This window comes from Pelmatolapia mariae, linkage group LG7, assembly GCF_036321145.2.
Source record: "Pelmatolapia mariae isolate MD_Pm_ZW linkage group LG7, Pm_UMD_F_2, whole genome shotgun sequence".
NCBI lineage: Eukaryota > Metazoa > Chordata > Actinopteri > Cichliformes > Cichlidae > Pelmatolapia > Pelmatolapia mariae.
In genome coordinates, this window is record NC_086233.1 from 46304769 (window position 1) to 46320704 (window position 15936).

At 40.7% G+C, this 15936-nt stretch overlaps 1 protein-coding gene across 4 annotated transcripts in view; it reads right to left on the minus strand.

Annotated features, from left to right (window-relative positions):
• Window positions 1–15936, minus strand: part of LOC134631200 (transcriptional enhancer factor TEF-3-like) — a 36965-nt gene that overhangs the window by 8851 nt on the left and 12178 nt on the right. For 2 of the 4 annotated variants that reach the window (XM_063479287.1, XM_065471326.1), the window contains exons 2-8: window positions 5982–6046; window positions 3304–3375; window positions 1841–1975; window positions 1460–1503; window positions 1111–1172; window positions 787–917; window positions 67–240 (exon numbers count right to left, since the gene is read on the minus strand). In XM_063479287.1, coding sequence (XP_063335357.1) covers window positions 67–240; window positions 787–917; window positions 1111–1172; window positions 1460–1503; window positions 1841–1942 — 513 coding nt within the window. In that variant the 5' untranslated portion in view covers window positions 1943–1975; window positions 3304–3375; window positions 5982–6046. Of the gene's footprint in view, window positions 1–66; window positions 241–786; window positions 918–1110; window positions 1173–1459; window positions 1504–1840; window positions 1976–3303; window positions 3376–5981; window positions 6047–12597; window positions 12647–15936 lie in introns of those variants that run through there. The other 2 variants (XM_063479289.1, XM_063479288.1) reach the window with 2 other exon arrangements.

Below are 15936 nucleotides of genomic sequence, written 5' to 3' on the forward strand. Positions count from 1 at the left end.
ATCATATAAAACTATAAAGAGATAAAAAAAAACAAAAAAAAAAACAAATGCGGAGAAATGTTTTACCCAGAACTTGACGAGAAAGAAAGCGTTGGGTGGCCCCTTGTCAAACAGCTCTTTCAGGCCCCCTTTCTTCTCTGGGAACTTGTCATAGATCTGCCTGATGTCCACTGACTCCAGATAGGGGTCGCTGTAGCTCGGATTGGACTGGCCGATATGCACAAACAGGTGCTTGTTGAACTGGAGAAACAAAAGTGCATATCAGGAAATGAACGCATCCAGAAATGGCAAATGTTTCATTTGCTGAATGCCGAGCTCTGTTGGCTGCTATCTGACATCTGTTATAAGAAGCCAGCCGCTACATTTGATCGCCTTTATTGTGATATCCCATCACCTGTCTCAAGGGTCCCACCCTTTTTCTTTCCACTTGCAACATTCCTGATCATCTGATGTGTTGTGTGTATTCTTTGAGATCATCTCATGATCTTTTTTTAGTTGCAGTCACACTTGCATAGTTCAATGCAGTTTTCAACTGCCAGATTAGCTTTTAACATCGGCTTTTGCCATAAAATCAAATCAAAAGTTATTGGCTTCAAAATTTGTAGCTTTACTTTTGTTTATAGGAGAAAAATATTTCCTAATCAAGGTATAAGGACCACTGTCAGGTGTAAATGAAGTGAGCAGGATTCTTTTATTTATTCATTTTCATTTTTTAAGAGTAAGCCTTTGTTTCAACCATGGTAATAATAACTCTAACTAAACCACTGATGGATCCACTTTACTTACAGTCTCCGGGTCTTGAGGTTGCTCTAGGAAGGCGGAGAACTCCAGCATTCGCAGCTTGGAGCTGGCGATACTTCGACCCTGCCAAGGGGGGGCACCGGGAGACATGGACAGCCCCTGTGTGTTATCATAAACTGCAGAAGAAAAGGCCGCAACCATGTGAACGTGTCGTTTGAGTGTGACTTGAGTAAAAGTTGATAATGCAGCAAAATTGCTGCGATTTGTGTGAGCATTATGCAAGCTCTTTATGATGAGCTGGGTTGTCTCGTCACTTTGCTGACACGACAGCCTTCTGTCAACGCGGCGGAGGAAAGAAAGAGCACCCACCTGTTATCGGGGCCGGGCCAGACGCTTGCATGGCATAACTCTGTTGGGAAAAGGGCTTAATGCTGGAGAGAAGAGACAGACAAGAGAGGGGGAGAGACATTATGCACCATCTTGGCCTCATGACCACTTCTCATATACTAATTGGAGCACCTGACCTCTGAAGACGCAGGAGCTAGAGTGGTATGCTGAATGTCAGGCAGCTGAAGACTTTTCTTTATAATTGCACTGATGTGTTTTCATTTGCTCTGAGATTAATTCCACAGGTGAAATTTATCTGATGGTTATTAAACTTATAGCATGAGAAACTAATGATAGACAGCACTCAGGAAAACAACCAATGACTACTTACTCTTCATGGCTTCCTGGCTGTGCTGGAAGTGCCCCATGCCAAAACTTACAAAACAGAAAGAAGGGAAAGTACGTTAAATTGTTGCATCATAACAGTAATCCTCATACTGAGGTGCTTATTATGTATTCAAGATGTAAGCCTGAGCTGACAAGTGCTTCTTAAAAGAAATCAAGCTTCATTATTCACAATTGAAATGTAAAAATTGTAAGCAGACAATCTGAATTCACCAAATAACTCGCCTACCAGAATATGATATACATGTACGAGTATATGATTTTTAAAACATTTGCATTAAACCCACAGAATCCTTGATGGCTACACTGATATTTTCTATACAAATGGAGCTACTGCTCAGGTTTTTAGGAAGACGTGAAGACTCACCCCACCACTAGTGGGGTAAGCTGGCCGAGACAGGCCCTGGAGAGCCATCTTGTTCTGGAAGGCTGTGGGTGATATGATCTGGGCTGATGACATGGTGGCCATGCTCTGGAGGGCCTTGTCTTTGGCAGCCTGATCCTACAGAAACAGAAGACGAGAGAGTGAGAGTAAGATTAAACAGACAGTAGAAAGCAAAGGGACAGCACTCATCAGACTCCATTTAAGTCAGCGTCCTACTTCTCCACTAACACAAGCAGAGCCCTAAAAGGGGAAATGAAAGGCAGAGGCCAGCTTGCATCATCGGTGAATCCCTGCCAGTCAGAGAGCTGCAGGGAAGGTGATATTACAGTCAAGGTCCTTTAGGTCAAGAGTTAAGTTTATTGCTTTGGCAGGGGCAAGCCAGTGATGACAACTAGCTTCTGTTAGAGGTCATACTTTAAGTCACTGCAGGCAACGGGGTGATATGTTGATATGCTTATCATAACAATCCCAGAACTGGTAAATTCTAATGTCACAAAAATTATTTTAAAAAAGAGATAAAGGACAAAATGTTTAAACTATGAGCAATACTGTAAAGTGATATCGCTCTTGTTTTTGAATCCACTCCTTCGGCAGTCCGCAGACCACAGAGGACTACAAGCACTTGCCGCCAAGCCCAAATGGGCAAGGCCACGGGGTGCATTCTTCTTCCCAGAACTGGCTAACACAAGGGCATAGCTGAAATATGGGGGGTACATGTGGCAGGGATCTCAGTTACACCAAAGACGCATTTAAAAAAGGCCTGTCACAGGGGCCAACCCTGTGACCAGCGCAGAGCCCTGCCAGCTGAACCCTCGTGGCTACCATCCAAGGCGAGGGAGAGTCCTGTTGCCTGCTGTGACTGCGAGTATGCGAGCGCATGCGGATGAGAAATGCAAACTGAGAAAGTATTGGGGGGACAGGGATGTGTAAATGCTCAGCGTACCACTCGGAACACTTTTACTGTGGCACTTAATAAATGTAATACCTGGCAGTAATAATGCAAGGATTCATATATTTCCTGAAAACTGTGTTTGGATCATCATATTCACAGGCGTGCACAGAAAGCCTCGGGCTTTGGGGAAACATGTTCACATTTCACTGAAATGTGACCAGCATCGCATTTAAAACCGGCATCAATTAGAGGGTGCAATTAAGATAGCTGGTCGTTTGTGTATTTGTTTTAATGGAATGTGAACGGCAGCGCAGCGCTTTTAACGAAGCAAGGAACTTCAGTATGAGAGAAAATAATATAGGGTAATAATATTTTCACCTCTTTTCCATCTGTTACTGTTCAAGCTGATTAATATCACCGCATTAACGGCACCTCAGTTCTGATACTTTGGTCTGATTATAGCCTGAAGTCAAATCTAGCAGTAATAGTGATAATAACAATATCTTGAATAGTCAAAAGCATTTTGAGAATGTATAAAAGTAGTTTGACTCACGTAGCGTACCTTCAGCTTCACCTGGATCTCCCTGGCCTTCCGTCGAGCTAGAACCTGGATATGACTAGACACCTGGAAAGCACAGACAACAAAAACAACTGAATGTAATAAAGCACCACAACGGTCTGTCTACATGGTTTTCCCACTGGTCGAGCTTCCTCGCACAGTTTAAAAGACAAAGGCAGGTGAACTGGAAACTCTGGCCAAAGGTGTACATGTTTGACCGTGTGGCAACTACGAGCTGCTGTTTCTCATCTGTGCACGATCAGCAACTTTAGAGAACGGGTGAATTTAAACCTAAGGTCAACTAATATTAATTACCATTACATGTCCAGTAGTCAGGGACAAACATTATCATCCATCTGAAGTTGTTTTCAAGCCACATGTGCATCACTATAAGAGATCCCTTTCACATTGTCACTGTTATTTGATACCTGTTATTTGATAGGATATGTATGGTATATCCAGGGGCTAAATTAGGATTTATGAGATTTATGGTTTATGAGAAAAGTGAGCCATTGTCCACTGAGTTTAGTGCCTAGGAGTTTATTAAAGTAGTTACTTTTTTCTTCTGGGATACTCAGAGTTGCAAAGACTGTTCCTGGGAAGATATGTTGCAACTAAAATTTTATGTGTTGTTTTTCAGTCCTGCTTTCTCTTGGTGTGTTTTTAAAAAAAAATGTATTTATGTACAGTGCTTTCTGGTTAAACAGCCTTTTAAATGAGGAACATTGAAATCTGTAAAGCCCGGTGAATTCCCAGATACAATTTAGTATCAAAATTTGTTTTCTTTTTCTGGGAATTCTGACATTCCAGGTGTGCATATAAAGAAAATGCACCTATCTTAGCAAAAGTGGTATCTAAAGTAAACCTATAGGGTGAACATAGATTTCTTAACCACCTGTCTGTTGCCTTATTTTTTTTATATACTTAAATGATCAGATAGGTTTCATACTCACAGCAATATCACTTTTGCAAATGATACTGCATTTATGGTGCAAAACTGAAATTCCTTCAGTAATTGAACACTTTTAAAGAATAATGATTCTCTCGAGGAAATAATAATAATAATTAAAACTTAACTACAGTTGTGATGGATCAATCCTGAGCACAATCCATGTTTTCCCAATGATCTCACTGTAGGAACTGAATACATGCGTAGCACAGCTGTCTGATGTGCACAAAAAAAAAAAAACACAGTTTGGATATGTAAGACCAAAATGAAACCCCAGAGGACAAATGTGCCACTTACTCAAATTGTGCACAGCTCCTTTTCTCACTTTGGAGATAGAATTAGCTATTATTAATCTCTGGTTCTCCTCCACAGTGTGTCTTTTGTTCTGTCTTCCCCCCTTTCACCACCAAACGGTGGCAGCAGATGGCTGTCCCTCTCTGACTCTGGTTGTTCCTGTTAAAATGACTTTTTTCCCTTCCCACTGTCACCAAGTGCTTGCTCATAGGGGGTCATCTGATTACTGGGGTTTTCGCTATACTATTTTAGGGTCTTTACCTTATAATATGAAGCATCTTGAGGTGACTGTTGTTGTATTTTGATGCTACATACATACAATACATTGGATTTAACTGAATTGTTTAACCTGGTGCTGTGTGTTACTAAAGTCAAAGAAAAAAGAAGTTTTAATTTGTCTGTGGTGGTGCATGAGACAGTGTCTAAAAGCAGATCCCAAGAGATGAATGTATGTTTGTAACGCAGAGCTTTGGTGTGCGTAGCTGCTTTAACAACAATGTGGTATAAATGCTTTGCATTTTGGGCCTCTGCCACATGGAGATGCTTACATGGATTCAAATGTGTTTTATTCTCTTCATTCACTAATAAACAAAAACTATAAAACAAGAAAAAAACAGTGATAGAAATGTAACTGAAATATATATACTTTAATAAAACAATAACTAAAAAGTGTACAAACTACACACTAGTTCAAGTTTCAGTTTTTAAGTTATAACATGTTAAACAAACTCATTGATAACTAATTTGTTTTTATGTATTTTTATTGAAACACTGTCATTTTCATCCCATTTCTCGCTTGAATTCTATAATTATTATGAAAAATTTACAGAACACATTTTGGACGAAATCCAATTTGTGATTTCAGGTCTATAGTCTTATGTAGTCGTTCTGGAGAACAGCAGTCAGTTTGCCACAGATAAACCAGCAGGTGTCCCTCTCTGCCTCCAACCTGTCTTACTACTCATCTCTGATCTGCCACTGCCCCTCCTTCTGTTTCCATCTCTAATCATCTCTTTTCATTCCCACAGTGTCTCCGACAGATGACTTAGCAGAGACCCTTTCTCTCCACATCCATCACAGCCCCATACATCAGTTCTTCCATATCAGATACCGGACTGAGGATTGGGTTCCAAATCCCTCCACGTCCTGCCTCAGTCTCCCATCCAGATCACTGTTTTCCCCAGCTTCTTTTCCCTTCTAACAAGCACCAGATCCACGAGGTGGTGAAGAAACAACACCGACACATGATCTTATAGCATCTGTGCATTGGGCCACGGCCCTAAATCAATCATCATCTCCAGCCCTCCAGGGATTGAGGGTTCAGTGGGGGGGGATGTATAGGGTGTTGGCGCATCACTCAACAGGAGTGGATTTTCTGAAGGGGTTCAAAAATAGAGGCTGCTACAAATGGTATTTGCAGAGAACTCACCTGCTTCCTGGTCCGCGTTTTCCCTGTGCGAAGTTTGATGTATCGTGCAATCAACTCATTTCTTCCTGCAAAGGTCCAAAAAGAGAGAGAGAAAAAAATTTTTTTTACTTTTTAATTATAAGGACCAGTTACTGGAAATTTTACAGAGGTTTAAAACAGATCTAACCCATCGTCCAGTGCATTGCAATCGTACTGACGGACATGAATTGATTGTCGCGGCTTCTTTGTTAGGAAAACTGAAACAATTGAATAGATAAGGCAAGACAATCTCTGTTTACGTGTTCACATATCATGAATATAATCAGCAAAATGAATAGCTTGAAACAGATTTGCCTGAGTGTGCACATTGTTGTAAGCATTTAGATGGCTGTACGTATAGAGAACTGTGCAAACGCACGTGCCTGAAGTAACCACAAGGCTGTCAAATGTGTCAACGCTGAAGGCAAAAAGTGTAAGTATATCGCTAAGTGTACATGTCTGCCTGTGAGAGAGCTTGCATCAGTCCCGGGGTGACCCCCCCCCCCCGAGTATACGCTCAGCTCATATCCCCACAGTGTGTGCCTGTGCTCTGCCACTGCTGACAGACAGGTCCAATTGGCAGAGCAGGTGGAGGCTGCAGCCATGCGATCCTCAGACCGGACTCAGGACAGACACGACACAGGCCACTGACCAAAGGGGGCGGGTCTGGTGAGGCTGTAAGGCAGCTGGCGTGTGTGTCAATGTTTATGGAATATGCTTTTACGCCTGCAGTAAATTTTGAGCTTGTTCTCTCCCATCCAAATTCCCCGATTGCTATAGAGGCCAACAATCATGTGGTTTCTTTAACTCATCTTCCAAAATTAAACTGCAGTGTAAGGCCTAAAATGAAAAATGCAGCCTTCATTTGTTGTTGCTACAATAAGTGAAGGTTTTACAGGAAACGGTTCAACTTGTGTGTTTGTGGGTTTCTGTCATACAAATGTACACTTTGATTATAATCATTTGTTGGGCAAAAATTCCACATATTACCTGGCTGCAACTTCACAACCATGTGACTCTTTTGTAAGTGTAAATGATCACAAAATAACCAGTTTAATGTCAACGTGGGTGCTAGGAAATTCGAAGAGGCTTTTTCATAATTGATTATTCAAGGGAGCAATTAGAAACATATTTATTAATGGAAACCCTGCAGCAACACATTCACATAATTTTAGACACTACGAAAAAGCGAGGACACAGACAAACTCCCCGGATCACTCACACACTGAGTGAATCACTCTCGAAGGACCTCTCATGCACCCACGCAAACTCACAAAAATATACACAACCAGTCACACAAGAGTTCGCTAGTCTTTGCACCACCTCTTAAACACGGTCATTTTTCCCCTGGCACCACATCTCCATGTGAATTAACACACGGATCAGTCACGACACACAACCTGGTATAAACCCGTCAGATTTTCCCCTCACATAGTGATGTTTGGGTCAGACCTCACAACGCTACTCAAACCGGCCAATCAGATGACTCTGAATGATGAAAAAATGGAAACCTAACACCTGGCTCAAGCCCCATCAAACATTTTGTCAGCCAGTAAAAGTGATCAGATTTTGTGCGGAATTCAAAACAGTTTCTACTCGGAGATCATGGTAAACTTAGATCCCACCCAAGCAGTTCACTCAGACATGAATTTCCACCTAATGCTTTTCGAAAGCATGTGTTAACGAAAGTTTTGCTGCTAAATATACAAACAGACAACCTTTCAACCAGACATCTGCCACTTGTAAAGCGCTTTCTTGAAACCTCAAATAGATAATTATAACGTATTATTGCAAACCACGTTGTGTTCTGGATGGAGAGCTTTGATGCACTGATTAACTATCAGTTAAATCAAAACTAGAATTACATTTCATCACAAGTTCTTGTCTTGGTTTCACCATTTGCACCATCACTCTCACTCTACTCAACAAAGTAATCGCTAAGATCTCGAACCAGCGCAGAACACCATTCCAAGAAGTCAGACATTGAGTAACACCAACTGGCAGACTAACCAGTTTAAAACAAGCCATCAGTTTTGTCTGGGTCTGTTTTTGTATAAAGTTTTAGTTTTCTACTACAAATCAGTTTAAAAAACTGACTCTGTGACTGCATGTGTTTCTTACCCCAGGAGACTTGTGTTATATTTCCCGATCTCAGCAATCCAACTGTAGTAAAATACTAAACAGTGAGAGATTGGTGGGAGTGTTTTGTGTAACTTGGCAAAAATTTGAAAATTGCTTTTTACGAAAACTGGTAGAGCGGTCGAGCACGAGCAAAGGCTTAATGGCCTCGCTGCAAAAACTCAAAGGCAGATCTATGATTTCATATGTATATATATTCATATTCTTGTATTCAGGTATTTCAGCCAGGACATTCATTGCCACTGATTACGTCAGACATCGCTTGAAAACAAAACAGTGAGCAACTAAAGCAACTCAGGCAACTTGAGGCCAAGCTTGATTTTGTTGGCTGCCTGAACCAACTCAAATAGCTATAAATGACTTAAACTTAGATCAGCTTGATGAAACGCTTTTGGAAATGTGGGACTCACAAATTCCTACTGCACAAAAAAATAAAATAAAATAAAATAAAGAGCAACCTATAGGTCTATGGTGCCACTGTGGAATCAACAATAAAATATATTATTCCTCCTTTCCCACTAGAAAAACATGTGGAAGACTTTACTGATCTGGTGGTCTGAGTCAAAAGGACTACAGTTCATGTAAAAACTCTAAAAGTGTTACACATTATATAACACAGTTGAAATATGCAGAAAATGTGTTTTCTTAACGTGCTGCTATGGTCAAGGTATAAGGACATGAATCAGAATAAATGAGAGTTGGTTTGGAGAGCAAAAGAGGAAAAAATGGTCGATATTATTCTGCCTAAAGCTTCAGGCCCCTGAAACACATACACACTCACACACACATTCAGTATTATCCAACTGTAGGACTGCTTTTGTATAAGGCTTTTGTGGACTAAACCCTGCTCCAAAATGCTTTGCACTCCAGTTTATACACACAACCACACAAGTCGATATAGACATATACTGGCACACACACACACACACACACACACACACACACTCCAGCCCCAGCTGCGGCATTCATTCCGTCTCAATCTTATTTTCCTTTCAGGGCTGTAACTCCTCAACCGTTTAGTGTTTATCAGGAGGTGCACTCGCTGGCCGATTGTTTGAGCCCCTAAATGCATATTTCTTTAATTCCCCAGGGATTAAGAAAGTGTTCCACATTTCCTTGCAATCAAACTCTTGAAAAGACGAACACAGAGCTTTGTCAAAGTCCTCACAGTACTTGACCTCAAATGAACATTAAGTTGCCTGCATTGAGTTCCTCACATTACAGCAGCAAGTTCTTCCAGTTCCCGCCGATTTATCTTCAGTGTACAGTAAGATGTACGTTGCATATCCAATAGGGATTTTCAAAGTAGCAGACACAGATGTGTGAGCATGTCTCTACAGATGAATGCAGTTCTTCAATTTTGTCATTTTTCTCGCCAGATTTTTTGAACCTTTGTCATGCCCTGAATGTAAGTTGTTGTAAAACTTGATCAACCTGTAAAGTGCCATTCTTAGAGCAAGCAAAAGACAGTGAGGTTAGAGCTGTAGCTTCCTGAAAGGCTTTATGGTTTAAAAAAAACAAACAATAGCTCCTAAGAGCTATTGTTATTCTGTTCTATAGTAAAGTGAAACAATTTAACAATTCAATTCAAAATTGAATGATTTCAAAATTATTCTATCACCATAGCGATGGACAATATGACAATATTGTATGTATTTCAAGCGTTACACAACGTCATTAAGGAGCCGTCAAACACACTTCGCCTCATGCTCACATATCAGATGCCCTGCCACTCCTAGTGTGCTTGGGGAAGGGCCCCTCAAAAATACCCTCCAACACACCCATGAGATCAGAGGGGCGACTCAGTCACACAGCGATGAGATCATGATATCCAATGGGACCAGCACAGACAGAGAACCAGTGCCAGCAAAGGCTGCAGGAAAGTCAGTAGGAACATTATACCATCACCCAGCGGTCAGCGGTCTGATGTTGTTTATCACACTGCCTGCAGTCACGGACTTGTCTAAGGGGGAATCTGATTCTGGAAACATTTCTTAAGGGTACGAAAAGTGATGCAGAAGAAGCCAAGTCAGGGTTTTACGGCGCTCAAGATATACTGCTGGGCTTTGCAATGTAGGAAAAAGTTTATAATAATATCACCACCATATGAGTGAGGGAAAAGTGTAAGTTAGAAGAGCTTCTATAAAGCTGTAATAACATTAATCTATAACATTATTTCACACTTGGACCACCATTCAAAGAGACACACCTGTTAACTGTTAACAAGACAAGTGAATGACAGACAAGGTTAATGTATACTTTGTTAGTTGCGTAATAATTTTTGAATAAGCCAAAGTAAAATGTATTTGCAACATCCAACATGTACTGCAACAGTAGCACAAGTAAAAATCGCGTGGTCAGCAAACAAGATGTGTGACATGAGCCAGCTTTTTCACTTCAGATAAGAATTTTGACACCTCATTTTAGGGCATTGGCCAATACTGAGTCACTGGGTCCGAAAACGTTAGAGCACTTATGCAAATATGTGATGTCTTGATAAATCGAGCAGATATCTGAAGTTTACACAGCACCATTCTCGCATGAAAATATCTTAAAAGTTTATTTTGTGACCCAGAAAGAGTAATATTTCAAACTCCGCCACTCTGTGTTCCTCCGCCACTGCCTCGTTTGAGTTTTGGAAGAAATGCATTCTGGGCATTTCGTCATTTCGAGCTGATTGGAGACCAAAACAGCCAATCAGATTTTTTTTGCATCCAAGTCTGTGATTGGCTGGTTTGTGGCACGAATATAACGGTGTGCACAAAGAGTTGAGCGCGCACGGGCAGAAATGTTGAGAGCGCAAGCAACACATTGCGAGCAAGCGCAAATGCAAAAACTGAGCGAGAGGGGCTCCTTTTGTGTGTGTGTGTATGGATAATAGCAAACACTGAAATACATTTTTTGCATGCAGCAATGAATTTTGTTCACTCAAATTTAGCTTTTCTTCGCTCAAAATAAATTTCTCCTCAAAATGCAACACTTACACCTGCAAACTTTTTTTACATGTGCTCAAATTTTTTTTACGTGCGCTCAGAATAGTGGTACAAAAATAACGCCATACATGTGCCCCCTACATCAATCTGATTTGTTATTTATATAACAGTTAGCTTACAACGGTGACAAGTGGTTACATTTCAGCAAAGTAGAGTTATAAGTTATGAATGTTGCACATCTGATTTCGTATTCTTAGAACATGTACACTTTTTGTATGCCAAATGCTAATCAAATTAGTTGTTTGGATTATCAAACTAATAGTTGGGAGGTGGGTTTCAAATAAAATACTGGTGTTGAAATAAAGTTATTTTAAAAGAAACATCTATATTCGTATAAAAGAAGCATAAAAACAGCTGCCCCTGTTCCAGCCTGCAGACAATTGAAAACATCTCTTAACTGTATTCAGTAATGGAGAAAAAAAAACGTCATGCAAGACGTTAGAAAAGCTGTTGCCTTCCTTTGTCTTTTGTCTTCTCCTCTTCCTCCTCAGGCCTGTTGATAAAGATCAGGGAAAAGTGGACGGGTTTTGTAAAGGTCTGTCGCAACCCTGCCAAAGTCAACCGCCAGGCCTGGCTGGTCGTAAAATTCATAAATTTGCCCTTCCCAGATGCAGATGCGGTTATAACTGGCCCGGTCTGATCTCACTCCCTCTGCTTTTCGGTGTTTCTCTCTACCCACTGCATTCATGACATTACCATATAGACACCGACTGTTGTGCTGGGTCCTGCATCGACTGTTTTGACATTTTCCTTTATCCATTATGTATGTATATATTAGGGGTGCAACGATACACAAAATTCACGGTTCGGTTCGGTTCGATACTTTGGTGTCACGGTTCGATATTTTTTCGATACAAAAAAATGTTCATGCCTTTTTAATTTGTCATTTATTAAAATTATAAATATATATTTTAACTCAAAAGTACAGTTTTTAAATTTAATGTTGCTGAAATGACAAAGTAATAAAAAAATAAATATCTGATGGAGAAATCCCTCATCTTTGGAAAAGAGTTTATTACAGAGAAATGTCTCTTTCCAAAATAAAAGCTATACTATACGCTTCTTCTGGGGTATATTCTCAGCAGCATATTAAACATATCAGGTCCCCATAAGGAGAATCATGTGCTAACGGCTGTCTAAATGACTCGGGTAAAGTCTGTAGCATGCGTGCTTGTTGTTTTTGTCTGCTTCCACTTGTCTTTGCACTAGGATGATGTCGGAGTAAATGTGCAGTCATATTCATTGTGTTCCCACTAGTGCTGTCAGCGTTAATCTGAAATGACGTTAACGCCACAACACGGCAAATCTCCGTTAACGAGCTACCGCGGATCGCCCCGTGTGTGGGGCTGGACAGCGTCAACACGTTAACGAGCAAACTGCACTAACGCAGTAGTTCCCACCCATGTAATTGAACACTGCGTGGCACATCCGACATACTGTTTTACTTTTGTCCATAATGCGCTTACCTTCAGGGTCATACTTCACATGAAGACCAAAATAGTTCCAAAGGCCAGATCTGAATGAGGGTGGGGGAGGTTCAATTTACCATGTTGCAACGAGCTAAGCTTCTGTCTTGCTAGCTTGCGCTGCGCTCAGTGGATCTGCGCTCGACAGTGCAGCCTAGGCGGAGTAGTCGAACGCAGATCCACTGAGCTCTCAACACAGACAGCATCGTCAGAAGAAAAGTTGATAAAATAAATTAAAAATCTTGTATTGATCGATACACATGCGTACCGAACCGAAAGCACTGTATCGAACGGTTCAATATCGATACGAGTATCGTTGCACCCCTAGTATATATGTGTAAAGAAATAACCTGTTATGCATAAAGTCCTATGGATATCCATATCACATTAACTGATAAGACTACCCCATTTATAAATTATGCAAGTATATATTTTATACAGTTATATATTCACATAAAACAGTGTGTCAAATATCCATACACTACGCTGTGTTGCATCTTTGCCATATTTAATTGTTAATAACAATAGTAATAATAACTGTATAGAAATTCCTATGATACTCTCTAAAGACACATCTGCCAGCCATACAGTTTGTCTCCAATAAACATATGTTCAGCTGTGTGTGTGTGTGTGTGTGTGTGTGTCTGCTCAGGAAAACAAAGGTCACATTTAGGTTGCAGGAATGTCTTGGCTGCATGTCATTTCCCCTTTGACAGAAACTGGAAGTGATTCACTGAGCTCTGAAAAGTCTGCTCTCAAGCCTCAACTTCAGCAACAAGTCAAGCCCTTCATTACAACACTTAAAATATATAGAACCAGCATCAAAGTATTCAGTTTTAAGTTTGTGTGTTGTTTTAGATGATTTCAGCAGCTCTTCCTTTGTATTTGTGTGTTTCTATGAGCTACTATGTGTCGTGCATACTTCCAAAAACCAAACTGTCCTATCAGAGTAACTTCCATGATCAGACTAGAGCAGAGGCATGAAGATCTAACAGATTTCAAATCCACTGGTGTCTTAAGAGTTGCTATGACTTACGCAGGGAAATGTGTGTGTAATTTTGCAGGCAGATCTTTCTACTTGTTTCTTTCAACCTTGTAGATCTGAAAAGATTAGATAAAGTGGCAGAGGCAACCCTGTTACATGGATGGTGCTGCTCACCATATCTTACCGGTTACACTCTGAGACAGACAGAGAAGTCAGTGGTGAAAAAAAAAAGTGAGAGAGTAGTGTGTAAGATTCCAGAAGTCAGCAGACAGCCTTAAGCCTGGAGTAAAGACTCCAGATTTCTCATGAGAACCTTCCATGTCATCCTATCATCATCCTATCATCACTAAGGCTTGGGTGTCTCCCATAAATGATTCATATGCAATGTAATTGCAGGAAAAATATATCCACAAACACTTGTGTGGCAGTATACTATTATCATAAAGTTCATTAAGGTGATTAAATACATGATTTTCTATTATTTCTAAATTATTTTCAGGTTAAACAGATAACGTCACTAATTCAAAATCTGGACTGCTACAAAAAAACCTAAATAAATAAAAAACACATTATTCATTTTTCCAAACGATGGCACTATGTCTGTATCAGTGGCTTCATTTCACCTCTACTTACATATATGAGCTCACTTTTTCAAGCAGGCAACTGAGGCAGAGCTACTGAAAGAAACCACTTGAAAACACAGGCCTTCAGCTTCCTCAAAGGTCACCGGGTCAACACTGCTGGTGAATCTCTCACTTTACTGCCACAGTCTGGACCTAGGTGAGGACTCGCTGTTAGCTTTCCGCTGACCTTTACCATTATGTTCATTAGGAGCACGACTTGAGACAAAAACACGTTTGCATCGCCTGACAAAAAGCGACAATGGGCTGACACGTTGCGCAAGCCAAGCGCGGCGGGAGCATGATTCACTGTGTGGGTATTCTTTGTTCTGAACTGACAGAAAGAATATGTCACTACTGTGGGGAGCTTTGTTGAGTTTATCCACTTCACTAACACAGACATTTTTTTTTTCCAAACAGGAAATAAGACACGTCAAAATGTGAGAAAAGTGCTCCCTACACAGATGTTACGAAATCCAGAATGACAAAACCAAACAGCTGCATAAAACTTTGTGTGACGCAAGAGATAATAAAAAAGAGATAATGCTGCTAAATTAAAAAAAAGAAAGGTATTAAAAAGACATCATTAAAAGAAAACAATTACATTTCCAAAAGCAGCACATAAATTAGCGTGGCAGATATATGGCCGCAAATAAAAGGGGGGAGATAATCATATTTCCAGAGCTACATTCTTTTAGTGAGAGCTGTCAGCACATTTTGGGACTTTCTTTCCATTATTGCAGCATGGGGCCTTCGTTCTGACCACGGGGCACATCGCTTGCTGAGAGCCACACGAGGCAGGAAATGTTTTCCTTGGCAGATGCATGTCGAATTACTGCTGAAGCACATAACCGCCACAATATCCGTGACACCGTCCCTAATAAGCAAGCTAATAGGTCTGTTGAGTAATGGGCACGGGGGCCGGGGCAATACATAGTATTATGGGAAAAAATGTGGCGCGTATATGCAGAGTATGCAGTGAAAAAGCTTTTATTCGATTTAGGAATTTACAATGCAGAAGGTGATCCAAACACTCTGCTTCTGTTTTGCCTGCCTGGAGACTCAATATCATATTGTTTAGCAAAGAATGGCATTCATTCTTCGAAGTGGAATTCAACCTGAAATTCGGAGCATGTCGTCCTCAGCCAACAGACACACAGTTATTTTGCTAACAGTTTGTTTTGTCTATGTATCCATATTTAACCTGCACTAGACAACTAAATGACATTTCTAAAAGCATTAAGTCATGGATTTACTATTTCATGTATGCCTTTAGAGATATTCTAAGTTGATATTTGATTTAGCTACCTGATTAAAGACCACCCATCTGCGCTTTAACAACATTAACGACACTAAAGACCTTCAAAGTGGCTTTGCATCGATTGTGGTTGCTTGAATAACTTGAGTTGTTGGCCACCGGTGACCTCGGGGATGGCGATAAAAGGGGAGTTGCAGGGGCTGCAAAGGCTTTAAGGGACGGGCTGCTCTTTCTGTTTAGAGGCAATGGGGGCAAAGTGGGCCATGCATGGGCTCAGTCCTGCCTCATTTCTCAAGTCATAAATCCGGATTTGCCACAAGGCTGTCAGGTTGAACTCAGGGAACAGCTGGAGGCGAAATGAAAGGCGGCTACACCAGCAGACACGAGAGAGAGAGAAAAGCGGTTGTTCATTAAGAACGAAAAGAGACTGAGACAAAAAGATATGAGGGCGGTAAATCAGAGATAGCAGAAAAACA